This window comes from Crotalus tigris, unplaced genomic scaffold (assembly GCF_016545835.1).
Source record: "Crotalus tigris isolate CLP2741 ecotype Arizona unplaced genomic scaffold, ASM1654583v1 scf7180000024385.1074895, whole genome shotgun sequence".
In the NCBI taxonomy this organism is placed as follows: Eukaryota; Metazoa; Chordata; class Lepidosauria; order Squamata; family Viperidae; genus Crotalus; species Crotalus tigris.
This window is the reverse complement of record NW_024100555.1, coordinates 250,181-263,514: the sequence shown is the minus strand read 5'-3', so window position 1 is coordinate 263,514 and position 13,334 is coordinate 250,181. Positions and strand designations below refer to the sequence as shown.

The 13,334-nt window shown below is 38.7% G+C and overlaps 1 protein-coding gene across 2 annotated transcripts in view; it reads right to left on the bottom strand.

Moving 5' to 3' along the window:
• PGM1 (phosphoglucomutase 1) overlaps positions 1 to 11,798 on the bottom strand; it is a 35,559-nt gene extending 23,761 nt beyond the window's left edge. The window contains exon 1 of one of the 2 annotated variants that reach the window (XM_039328948.1): positions 11,453 to 11,798. In XM_039328948.1, coding sequence (XP_039184882.1) covers positions 11,453 to 11,698 — 246 coding nt within the window. In that variant the 5' untranslated portion in view covers positions 11,699 to 11,798. Of the gene's footprint in view, positions 1 to 80; positions 489 to 11,452 lie in introns of those variants that run through there. The other variant, XM_039328946.1, reaches the window with a different exon arrangement.
• Positions 11,799 to 13,334: the final 1,536 nt, after the last annotated feature.

Sequence of the window (13,334 nt, the reverse complement as noted above, 5' to 3'; positions counted from 1 at the left end):
ACAAAAAAATTATAGACATGCACTTAAATGAGCCAATCATATATGAAGCATTAGTGATATAATATTTATGATATACCAACCCCATTGGCAGCAGCCATCTGAGCTATCAGTTTTATTGCAATCTTATTAAAATATCTCCCATCTCCTCCAACCACCATGGTAGATCCTTGTCGATCTCTTAGGTCTATGGAAAAGAATATACTCTGAATAAAATTGTGCAGGTAGTTTAGCTTGGACTGAAAAATGAATGTCTTCTTCCGTAAGCCACTAGTTCCTGGTTTCTGATCATTATAAGGTGCTGTTGGCAAAGTCAATATTGGTAGTGGGTTGCCTTCCATGATCCTTTTTGATATAAGTGCATTAAAAATGAGGAATTATATTAACGATGAAGATTTACGATCAGCTTGGATACCAATAATATGAAATAGAGGTTCAGTGAAGTAGTTCTATATCCTAAAATAGCTCCTTGAACCTTCAGCCAAATGTGGTTTCTGTAATCGAAGAGCTTTCTTGCACTTGCTCTGAAGGATCACTGTCAGAGAAAATACATACAAATTTCACACAGAGATCCCCCAGGAAAACGGATGTTCTGGAAAATGTTGAAAGTCTTTTGTTTGCTGTGATGTCACAATTTTGGGTCTCCTATAACATCACAAACCAGATCTGCAAGCCGTAAATTCTGCCTGGTCTTCTTCTTTTTATCCGAGAAGGGTATACAAGAGTCTTAGAGGTCTGCTCTTCAGTCAGAAGTACTGATGAATTGTCTCCAGCTGTGAAGTCCAACTAAGGTAAAGCTAAATTGATTTAGGTAGGCAAGATTAATAAATGACTGCCTGGTTTCAACTGTGGCTTCCATTTTCACATAGTCTTCATCCAGACACGAATGTCACAAAGGTAGGTTTTGAATGGAGAGTGCTAGTCAAGTGCTAAAGTTATTTTGTGGAGACTTTAAAGGTCACTCTTAAAATGGAAGTCAGGACTTCTCAGTTACTTACAGTTTCTTTATCCACCTGTTATTCTAATAACCAGAGGTTCTATAGGGCCAAAAGGATATAATGTCATTCACAATATTAATGAGACAAACAAAAGAATTATCTAGCAACGTCAACATTTTTCTTAATTTCTTTATTCTCACGCATAAAGCACAGCTTGATACTTAGATTTTACCCTGTTTCAAGTTCATATTAAGTAAGAACACTTTATATAAAATTTTAATAAAATGAAATTTACACGTTTACCAAATATATTACTAATGCAGATTTCTTAACTTGAGTGCATACATTTCTTTTATTCTTTGGAAATACTTGAAAATTATCTGACCACTTTTCTTGAGGAATTAAGATAAATGTAAGTTCTTGGTATTTACTTTTCTAGACGGCTTGCATTTCTCCAGAGATTCAAATTTGGCTCCCAAATCTGCTTTAAAATAATGATGCTGAATTAAACATTTTAATGTAACAGAAGGGGAAAATTATTAAATACATAGATTGTCATCATAAAAATAATTAATTTTAACTGATCTAAATCAATTAAATTATTACCTTTTGATTAGTTGTTTGGGGAATATTTTCTGCCCCATGTCTACTAAATGTTGACTGTTGCAAACATTGCACATCCTGTCTTGTTATAAATGTGATTGTTTGCAAAAGCTTCCATGAAGTTATTTCCTGCCATGATGGCTGTCCAAGCATGCAACTAGTGTGTAACGGACTGGATAGTTAAAAATTCTTTGATCCTTTGCAGAGAAAGAGAACAAATGTATAAAAACTCCTAAATTAATATAGCTGATAAATAGCCTTTCTGTTGCAAATAAATCCTTATGTTGCAAAGCAAAATCTGGTCTTTTTTTTTTGCTACTGCTACAGGTTTATACTTTTTATATATGTGGATTATATCACCTTTTTTCTTCTTGATACATGCAATCTGATTACTAAGAGTATTCAAAGTACATCATTCTGAATATTATGCACTTTGTTAACCTTTCTCTCAAAGCTGTCTGGTGTATACAGTATATAGCATGGAAAATAATTGAGGACACAAAAGAGAAACAATATTTGTTTTAAAAGATGTTATTGAAAATTCTAGGATACATATGCAGGCTAAATTCACAGGTAGAAGCTGCCCTCTTGTGGTGTACAATGTAATCATAAAATTCAGAGAGTTTTGACCAGTAAGGACTGTACATTGGTGAATAATTTACAGCAACTTAATTACTCAAAGTTAACTAATATCCTATAATTACAGTCTGCAGTAACTATTAATTTACATTACATTAGCCAGACAACAGACTGCACTGCAGACATTTAGACATTTAAGATCATTGTGTGGGAATGAAACTCTTATTTTTTCACTACAGTGATGAGTTTTTTCAATAAAATTTGAAGGCAACATGGATCATTGGAGAATTTGCATTCATATTCTTATTATATCCTGTTATTCACTGCACGACCCTGCAAAAGCATCTCCTTGTCCAATTTCACCAGATTCTTGTGAAATTGAAACAAAAGAAATGCTAATCTGAGTTCCTTATAAGAACAGTCCCCCAAAAACTTTTATCCTAAAAATGACCTGCAATATGTGACATTGAGTGGGATAAGAGAGAACAATAAAAAGAGAGAAGATAAATCCATTGGCAGTTTATTTCATCTTAAAAGGCAATAGGAGGACGAGTACTTAAGTTATTTATAAAAATAATAAAGGCAGGGTAAAGTAACAAAAAAAGAGACAAGCACTTCAGTTCATCAAGCCATGATCTAAAATAATTCATTGTAAATGAGGATTGGAAATTCTTGTTATGGATTCATACGTCTCATATTTACCTTTAGTAAGATATCTTATATAAATCTGTAATTGATATATTTTCTTGATGTTGTCCAGCTAAATAAAGCTTGGCAACTAAAAAGTTGGTTTACAAGGAACTCTGATATGCTTAAAATTCAGTAAGAAAAAAAAATCTGAAGCAGAAACCTCAGTTGAATCCTTGTTTGTCTTCACTAACTCATGAACTAGTTACTAGACTACAGAAATGAATGATTGGACTTACAGTTATATAATATTTTCTTCAAATACTTATGTACAAAGCATTTTGCCCTCTCTGTTCTCCCGATCTGTGATATTGCCATAAATAACAAAGTCGGTTTAGCAATATATATATAACTCTCATGAGTAATATTCATTTGTACTAGCTCCATCCTAAATAAAGAATATTTAAGCTTGTATCCTAAATTGCATGCGTCTAACAAGAGTTTACAGTACTTCATATAATAGCCATCTCTCTCTCTCTCTGATGGTAAGCCATTAGCTAGGTTTCCTGATCATGATAGGATTTGTACCTAATTCAGTTTAGTAAGATCTAGCCACTGAATTGTGAAAACCAGGGTTTATATCTTAATATTATTCCAGAAAATATGATTACATAAACATGACTTAGCATAACGTGTAATGGGTTATCAAAATGCAGGTACTGTTAATTAGTAATTATTTTTCAATTAGCATGTGTTGTAGATAATATAATAGTTCCTCCTATAAAAATGTAGAGCAGCACAATTTACAGGTTAAAGCTACTCTCTACTCACAAATTATATCTTGCCACTAGCTTTAAACAGGCTGTATGTTCTCCTGGAGGTTATGCAAAGAACTATCTTACTATAGCTGGTTATAAACCTTTTGTGCTCCAGCAATGATATTATCAGTATTTAAAACATGAATTATAAGAACATCTCAAAGAAAGATGCTAAGCAAATGCAAGAACATTCTCAATGGATTGTAAAGATCATAGCAACTAATTATAGATGTTTCAGATGCTAGCCTCAATAGGTCAAAAATTATGCTAAGAGGTTAGAAAGCCCTGAAGTACTTACAAAAGCATTAGGCCCTGTTATCTCGGAATCCCAGTTCAATCCTAGCAATGTTAGGAGGTAGTTTACTGGATTTTACAGCTTCCCACACTTTAGAAATCCTGCCGAGCTAGTTATTTAGCCTGCAATCCCCCTTTCCTGTCCAGCATTTCTTATGAAAAATTAGCCGCGTACTAGGACGGTGAAAACCATTAAAAAGGAACAATTCATTTAATGCATGTTGTAGGAAGAGGGAATGGACTTGAGGGACAAGAGCAACAGCTACTACTAAGACAGAGATCAGATAAAAGAAACCTGAGTCTGGGCAGAACTATGCCTACGAAAATATCTTAGAGAAAATTCTGTTACAGTATTTTTATACAGTAATAAAAATATTAGCCTGCATGACTTTGATTTCCCAATGTGATCTTCCTTGAAGGACTGACATGAATTTTGCAAGTCTGAATGTGCTTTCCTCTTCTCTCTCTTTATCTCTGCACAAACAAGGAAGGGTCTTCCCTGAGATGTTTCCTCAGGTTACACTTCCATCCCAGACTCAGGTTTCTTTTATATGACCATTGTCATTGGTAATGAGTGCCTTTTCTTGTTGTCCCTTTTAAGGCCACTCCCTTTCCCCATTACAGTGCCTCAACATAATTGAAGTATCCCTCCTTTTGAGACTTAAAAGCACCTACATTATCTTCCTGTGGCTATTTAGCTTGCTTGTGGAGACAGAGAAAGAAGGCACAATCTGAGCCTATTGAATCTCAAATTTCCCACCGATTTCTATAGGATTTATTCTCAGGCAGGGGTGTGCAGATCAGAGTAAATCCAACCTATTTTATTACTTTTGTTCCAGAAGATTTCTCCAAATTTGTTGCTTGTCTATTTAGGGGCTCTGTGGTATTATTTATTTGTATAAATACATGGTTGCTAAGATTCTTGGCCTTTTCTCTTTTTTTCATGCCCAAAATGCCACATACACAGTGGTATGAAGCTCTTACGGATGGTTAGTTCCAGGGAATACAGAAATGAAAAGTAATTTCTCAGAGAATTCCACAGCATAAGCACCTTTTTGCTATGAAAAATAAAAGCCAAGTTAATTTTTTAATGTAGAAGAAATCCAAGTAGACCTTGGATTACAACTATTTGCTTAGCAACCTTTCAAAGTTACAGCTGTGCTGAAAAATGTGACTTACGGCTGGTCCTTGCACTTCTGATAATTACAGCATCTCTGTGGTCATGTGATCAAAATGTGGGCAATCAATATATATTTACAATGGTGGCAGAATCCTGGAGTCACGTGATCACTATTTGTGACCTCCCCAGCCACCTTCCAACAATCAAATCTGAGGGAAGCCAGATGTGCTTAACGACCACACAATTTACTTAACCACAGTGATTTGCTTAATGACCATTGCAAAAACATTGTAAATTAGGTGCAACTTATTTATCAACCACTTTGCTTAGTGACAGACTGGTGGCGCAGTGGTTAGAATGTAGAACTGCAGGCTACGTCTGCTGACTGCCGACTGACAGCAGTTTGGCAGTTCGAGTCTCACTGGGCTCCATCCTTCCAAGGTCCGTAAAATGAGGACCCAGATTGTTGGGGGAAATATGCTGACTCTGTAAACCGCTTAGAGAGGGCTGTAAAGCACTGTGAAGCGGTATATAAGTCTAAGTGCTAAGACATTCTGCTCACAATTATGGTCATAAGTTGAGGACTACTTGTATCCAGACTTTTTGCTGCAGAAACATATTATGTTTTATCCCACTAGGGGTAAAAAACCCTCAAATTTAGTCTCAGCAGAATCAAGGCATGCTGTGCCTCAATTCACTATTTTCAAATTTTCAATTAACAGCCACGATACCTGGGTTTCATCTAGAGATCATGGAAGGCTGATCTCCAGTATGAATTTGGGGAACCAATTGCAGATGAAATCATGAGCATATAAACCTGCTATTTTAGGTGAGACAGAGAAATCTGATCTTAGCTTTCAACAATTATGGTATGTGAAGCAGGTCTTTCTGTACCATAAAAAAAGAAATTTGGAATATAGGAAAGAGGAACTTTTTTTCCTGTGGCAGTTTCAGAAAAGTACAGAAAATCCTACCTATACATACTGAGGAGTCAGTCCTTCTGTATTCCTAGTTAACTCCTCCCCCCAAAAAAGCTACAACAGAAGCAGCAGCAGCTGGGGGCTTGAACATGACCTAGATTTGTATTCAGTAGTTCCTTCTTGGCAGGCAGAGTGACTGCTACTCTTGGACCGCTACTTACTCTGCTGGAAATGTCCCCTTTATTACGATCTTCTGAGTATGTTTCCAGATATAGGACAAACTAGCCTTTCTATTTAACTAATTGTGAGCATTGCCCATTTGCATGCTCTCTGCAGGCAAAAGGGGTTTGTACCACCTCTTAGCTGTGATCTGAAAACTAGGATAATATTGTACTATTCATCTCTTCTTCTAAAGAATCTCTCTAACTTTCAGTGAAATAGTCTTATTCAACAGCTCTTATTCTGTAAGATCTCTTTTGTAGGGGAAAATTCTTAGTTTATCTTAAAAGAAAGGGAACATTTCTTCTGTAACCTTGAAGATATTAGTTATAAAACAGTAGAGATGCATTTCATTTTTATACTAGGGAAATTGAAAATGAATTTTCATGTCTATTCCTTGTTGTTTTAGCTCTTGTTTTTGTTTTAAATAACCTTCTTCTGTCAAGATGTCTTTATATATAATAGCCTTGTCTTTCCTATACAAATTGGGATATGTGACTGCCTCCAATGGCGATAGCCAAGCCGGAATCTTATCTGGTCTTATCTTCAGATACAAGCAAGATACATGAAGGATAAGCAAGAATGGGGTATTCACAGACAAGATACGGGGTTAGATAAAATACTGCTAGGCCCGGAGAAAAAACAAAAAAACAAATAAAGAATATTTATAAACACCTGTTGGAACATAAGCTATATGAGGAGCAGGTTAAAGAAACAATGGTGACATGGGCAACAGATCTAGGATATAATATAAATATGGATCAATGGCAGCAAGTATGGGAGCGAAATAACAAAATCACATTGGCAACATCATATAAAGAAAACCTGTATAAGATGGTTTATAGATGGCATCTCCCTCTGGCCAGATTAGCCAAAATGTATAACGGATATTCTTCTCTGTGTTGGAAATGTAAAAAAGAAAAGGGCACCTTTTTTCATGTATGGTGGACATGTAGAGAAGCACAGGTGTATTGGCGTTTGGTCTGGGAATGGGCAAGAGAAATGACTAGGCAAAACATTCTATACAAACCTGAGGCATTACTATTAGGAATACTAGAGAAAAATGTAAATAAAGAGGACATATTTAATTATTCACGTAGTTACGCCAGCAAGGATACTATTTGCTCAAAAGTGGAAAGCAATGGAAGTACCGAGTGAGGAAGTACTAATAAAGAAAATTATGTATTGTGCAGAACTAGATATGATAACTAAAAGATTAAAAAATCAGGAAGAAACAGAATTTTATCGAATATAGAATAAATTTTATAGATGGAGGGAAAAAAATTGGAGGTCACAAATAAAGAGATAAGTTAAGATAGAGACCAGAAATGTATAGTTTGTATATAGATATATTGTATGTAATTAATGTACAATATGGACTGAGATGTCAGTCAAAGACAATTTACCATGTTCAATGTTTTTAATCTTTTTTTTTCTTTGTACTCAATAAAAACTTGTAAAAAAAAAGAAAAAAAGAAAATGAATTTTCACTAGGCATCATGGGGATCTGCAAACTCTTCTGATGCTTGTCAATTAAAGCACCATTATATTGTGCACCAGCAGTATATGAACATCTCATGCTGAGGAGATGTGATCTTGCTTTCAACAGACTGACCTGCTGAAAGACAGGCATAATTGGTTATCAAGGATTGGGGATTGGAGGCACTATTCTATAGTTGCTTCCCTCCTTGTTGACTCTATAAATGAAAAGAGAAACTTAGTCATTTGGTCACCCAATGTGGGGTGCCCAGGACTTGGCCCACTCTCCCATATCAATGGAGGAGTCATCCATTAGATTGGGGTTAGACATCTTCAATATGCTGATGATATTTTATGATTGTAAGCTGCCCAGAGTTACCTTGAGATAAGATGGGTGGGCTATAACTTTTATAAATCAATCAATCAATCAATCCAACTTAACATCTCAAGCCAAACAGGAAATGATGAGGTCAGGTTATTTGAGAGATCACATTTTCCCAATTACTTCCATCTGTCCAATCAGGTCCATCAGAAGAAGCATACTCCAGGTCCCATCTAAGGAATTATGTTTGGCAAAACCCAAGATATGAGCCTTTTCTGCCATGGAGACCAACCTGAGGAACATTAAACTGCTACTTCCCCCCCTAAGACTGATTCCTTTTTTGATGTCATTCTGGAAGTCTGATAAACTTGGTTATGTCTAAAGGCTTGAGGTTTCATGAAAATGAGGTTTTAATGAGATGGCTACATTGTATGGAACTTCTATGCTCTCCTTTCCATTTTTAGGTTTTTAAAAATATTTTTGTTTTAATTTTAGAATATTTTTGTAATTATTCTCTTTTATGGTTTTATTGTATGTTACCCAGAATTATGTTTCTGTCAGATGGATATTATATAAATATGATAGATAATTATGTCCTGATTTGGTACTTGGAAATTGTGAGGGACTGAATGGGTGAGATAATTCCAGCAATACAAAACTAAATTGTTAAAAAACAAGATGGGCATTGTTGCATAATTATATTTGGTGTTCTAAATAGGGATGCGCTTTCCTGAAAGATCTGGTACACAACCTGGGGTTTTTCTTAGATTCATGGCTCCTGCTAGAACTGAAGATGGAAGTTATAGCCAGGAGAATCTTTGTCCAGTTTTGACAGGTTAGTTATTGTGCCCTTTCCTGAACAATGAATCATTAAAGATAGTGATTCATTTATTTATTAAAATGATATGCCCATCATCTCATTATCTAAAGTGCACCATCTTGGCATCTCTCAGACTACTATAGCTTCCTTAATGGGGCCCTGTCCTCAAAGAAAAGTTAAAAGCTGCAGCTCACATAGAATGTGGCTGTTTGGTTGTCCACTTGCTGAATAGTGCCAGTTGACCTAATTTTTTTTTTTTTTTGCAGGGATTGCATTGATTGCCATTTGGCTGCTAAACCCAATTCAAGATGCTGGTGATAATCTATAGCTTGGGTTCTTCTTACCCTCTATTTTATCCAGGTAAAGTATGCTCACCATACTGAATCTAGCTGGGATAGATTGAGCTTACGCCATAGAGACTGGGTAATTGGAACACAGAATATGACATCCTTGAGGGTAGCAATCTCACTTGGGAATAATATGTTCCTTGAGGCAAGGCTGCCCTCTACTCTTTCTTCTTTCATGAGACTAGCAAAGTAAATCTTCTTCCCTAAAACATTTCACAGGAACATTTTAGTTAGGAAAGCAACTGCCTTTCTTTTGATGTTTGCATTGTTTTTTGGATCATTTTAGCTCTATGTATCATAAGCAAATTTTAGATGAATCCACCCACAAGTTTTTTTCAGTGCCATTGCTTGAGAAATATGCACATGCAAAGTCACTTTCTCTCAGCTCAACTTACCTCACAGGGTGATTATTGTGGATATATGTTGGATATAAATACATTTATTTATATCCCACTTTTCTCATTTTTACAAATCACTCAAGGTGGAAAACATATCCAACGTACCTTCCTCCTCCTGTTTTCCCCACAATTACACTGTGAGGTGAGTTGGGCTAGGAGTGACTTTGCACGTGCATATTTCTCAAGCAACAGCACTAAAAAACTAATCCTGATAGTTATGACCATCGTAGCATCCCCATGGTCCTATGATCAAAAATTTATAACATAAGATTTCCAGATGCGCCCACTAGATGTAAAAAGTTGGCTACCATTGCATCAGGATCCAAGAGTTTCTTTCTAGATGTGAAAAAAAGAGCTGAGAAACTCTGACAAATGATGGGGAAAAGGGCTGCAAGAAGATTGATATACACCAGAATTCCACCAATTTAATCCCCTCCCCCAGTAAAGGTATGTCTACTTTTCTGTTTTTGTTTTCAAGTTGGTATCTTGGTATCTACACATGCTGTAATTCACTATAATAAATCCCCCCAAAGGGTGTGTTTTTAAGTGAGACAGGTCTTGAAAAAAAGATCTGGTAAGCACTAGATTAATTTTTTAAATTTATATGCTGCCCATCTCACCAAGGCAGCATATAGGCAGCTTACAACCAAGTTAAAACAACATAAAAAAACATAATACAAAGGTTGGGAGGAGAAAGTCTGTTCAGTTTAAGGGAGCAGCAATTCCATTCTGCTTCTGAATAGCCCTTCTGAAAATCATACCAATAGGATAGTTTTTTTGAACCAATACTTTTAATGCAGTTCCTGATTGGAAAGAATTATTTATATAAATAATAAAGGCAGGTTATAAATAAATAAAATGTTTTAAAATATATAGGCGACTCTTCACATAAATGTTTAATCAGAGGAATTTAATCCACGCTTGTTTAAAACATCAAATTTGCTCGCAAAAGTATTACAATGAATTTTGCACCTGCATGCAAAAAAGTTCGAAGACTAAGTTTGTCCAAAATGTTCTTAAATGAGGAAGGAATCCAAGATGAAGCCTATTTCCCCAAGTTAGGAAAACCCTATTTATTTTAAAACAAGGATAACCTTTAGTTTAGATGGACTGCGTTAAGAGTTGCTGGTATCTCAGGGCAGAAACCGTATCTGTAATGCCCGAAAGGTTAACTTAAATGTCAAAGACTACAGAGCCTTTTACAGCTTAGCCAGCCGTCAGTGCCATCAGAGTCACCCCCTCAAAAACGACAAGGAACCCGGGTGTAAAAATAATTATCTCGCCAGTGCCACAATCCCAAATCTGCCTAACGTTTCGAGCCTTGCTTCCATTCTCTGGAAGAGGTCATTTCCCTCGCGAAGGGTTATTTGCAGCTCCGAATACATACTTAAAAAAAAAAAAACCCAACAAACGAGGAAGCACCAACTAGGAAGGCCCATTGCAAACCGAGTGCACTTCCCCCAACGTAATCTTTATTCGGGGACGGACAGATGCAAGCCACGGGCCCGAGCCTTGGTGCGTGGTTTAAGGAGGCCTGTGGGGAGCAACCGAAGCAGGTTCTCGGTTAGGAAAGGGTCTAAAACATGTCCCCAAACGGGCGCATTTCGCCTGCACTGCCATCTCCACCAGTCTCAAAGCTCGCAGACGCCATTCAAAGTCCTAAGGCGTCCCCTCCGGCAGACTTCAAGCCAATCCAATGGTGGAGGCCGAAGGACGCCCGCCAAAAACGGGGCTTCGGTTAGCGCCGCTGGCTACTTCTCCGGAAGGCATTTTTCCTCCCAGCCCCGTAACCAAGCTCACCGGTAACGGAATTGGGCGGAGGTGGGGGAGGCAACCGGAAAGAGTCGCTCTCCCGTCGCTGTCCAAGCACGTATAACGCGACGTTCCCACAACCGGCATGCAAACCCGCGAGCACCCGAGGCGAGGGAGCAGGGAAGGCGACAGACAGACCGAGGCGGTTGTCCGACTTACCCCGTTGGCGGCGGCGATGCGGAGGATCAGCTGGATGGCCTCCGTCATGTAAAACCTCCCGTCGCCCCCCACCACCAGCGTGGCCGCCTGCCTCTCCGCCGGCTCGATGGTGGAGATAATGCTCTGGATGAAGTTCTCGGCGTAATGGGCATTGCCTTGGAAAACCTTGACCCGCTTGCGGAGGCCGCTGGTGCCCGGCTTCTGGTCGAGGTAGGCGGTGGTTTTGACGGTCACGATCTTCACCATGGTGGCCGGGGCTGGCGGGGCGGCTTGGAGAAGAGCTGGCTTGGCTGCAGACTGACTCTACCTTTCGTAGCAGCTGCGGGGCTGGCTTTACCCCAAGCAGCCATCTCCTCCCACTGAAATTTAAAGTCGCAGAGGATCCTTTCCCCACGACCGGATTAAAACGCCTATAAAGCACCCGTTTGGCTTTGCAGAAAAGTATCCAGGTGCTGCCCAAGCAGATCCTTCTCCTCTTTAGTGCCAACCTGCTCTTTAGTGCCAGCCTGCTCAGAGTAAGGCATGAAATACTAACTTAATGGTAGTACAGCTAGGGACTCCTAAGTATATCTCAGTCATAGGCTGAGAGTGAGACAAAGGCACATCCTGAGGTCACACTAAATTTCCAGGGCACTTCTGTACACTAGTTAGATACTAGTGGAGAAAAAAAACAGAGTCAGTCTAAAATTGTCCTTAGCTGTACTCATTTCTGCACCATCCAGCAGTCTCAAGGTGTGTAGAAATTTGTAAGCTGTGCCACACCCATTGGGCTCAAGGAAATCTAGGGTGACCTCAGGATGTGCCTTTGTCCCACTCTCAGCCCATGACTGAGATATATTTAGGAGTCTTTATCTGCAATGCCATTAAATTAGTATTTCATGTCTTATTCTGACATTGTCCAAGGATACCTAAGATGTCCAAAGATGACTGTGTCCTTGACCACTATATCCTCAGGGAAAACCCCAAACTTTTGCTAGAAGTCCCTTGGATCCATCATACACCTGGCACAGTCTGATCCAACAGACCATGTCTCCCGGCATGGGAAAGGTAATCCCAGTGATCCAAAAGTCAACTAGGAATGATTTTTTCATACAAGTGAATCAAAGATCATGTCCTCCACTGTCAATCACATCTCAGCTACCCTGAGACAAAACCCAGATCTAACCTGCGTCAGGCCATTGATGACTTGGGACAGGTCCATGGTTGTCATGGAAGCCACAAACTCATGAGCTGCTCCAGACTCAAAATTACTGTTGGCAAATGGAAATTTCCAAGAACTAGCAGCTGCAGGATTCTGTTGCCAGGGAATCCAGTAGCTCAGACGGGGTAGCCACTGGGCAGAAGGGAGGGGTGATACAGTAGCAGCAATGCCAATTGTTCTTTTCAACCCAGATTCAGACAGACCTCTCGTCCCTGGGCTCTCAGCTGCACCAACACCTGAAACCTAGTGGGCACATTTCTGAGAGGGGATCCTCACCCTCTGGGCCAAACCAAATTCCTGTAAGATGTGCCAGGTTGGTACCCTCCCCCAAGGTAAGGTTGTGGACAAGGGCAGTTTTGTTACACAGCAACTTGACACTTAAAAGCAATACCCGCAAAAGGAAAGAAGGTATGGCAAACATCTTCCCTAGTTTCTTGGACTGTAATGGTGAGGGGAGAGAGATGTAATGTCAGGCTTGCGAGATTCTCTTAACCTTACAATAAAGATAGTCCTAGGGGTGGGGCTTTTTGTCTGGAGTATCTTGCAAAATTAACATCAATCTTGCAAGTTCTCTTCCTAAGAAAAGAAGATCCTCTAGAGCACGGGTATCAAACTCATGGTGTCACGTGATGTGTTGCAACGTATTGTAACTTTTTTTGCATTGCCGGAGTTGGGGTGGGT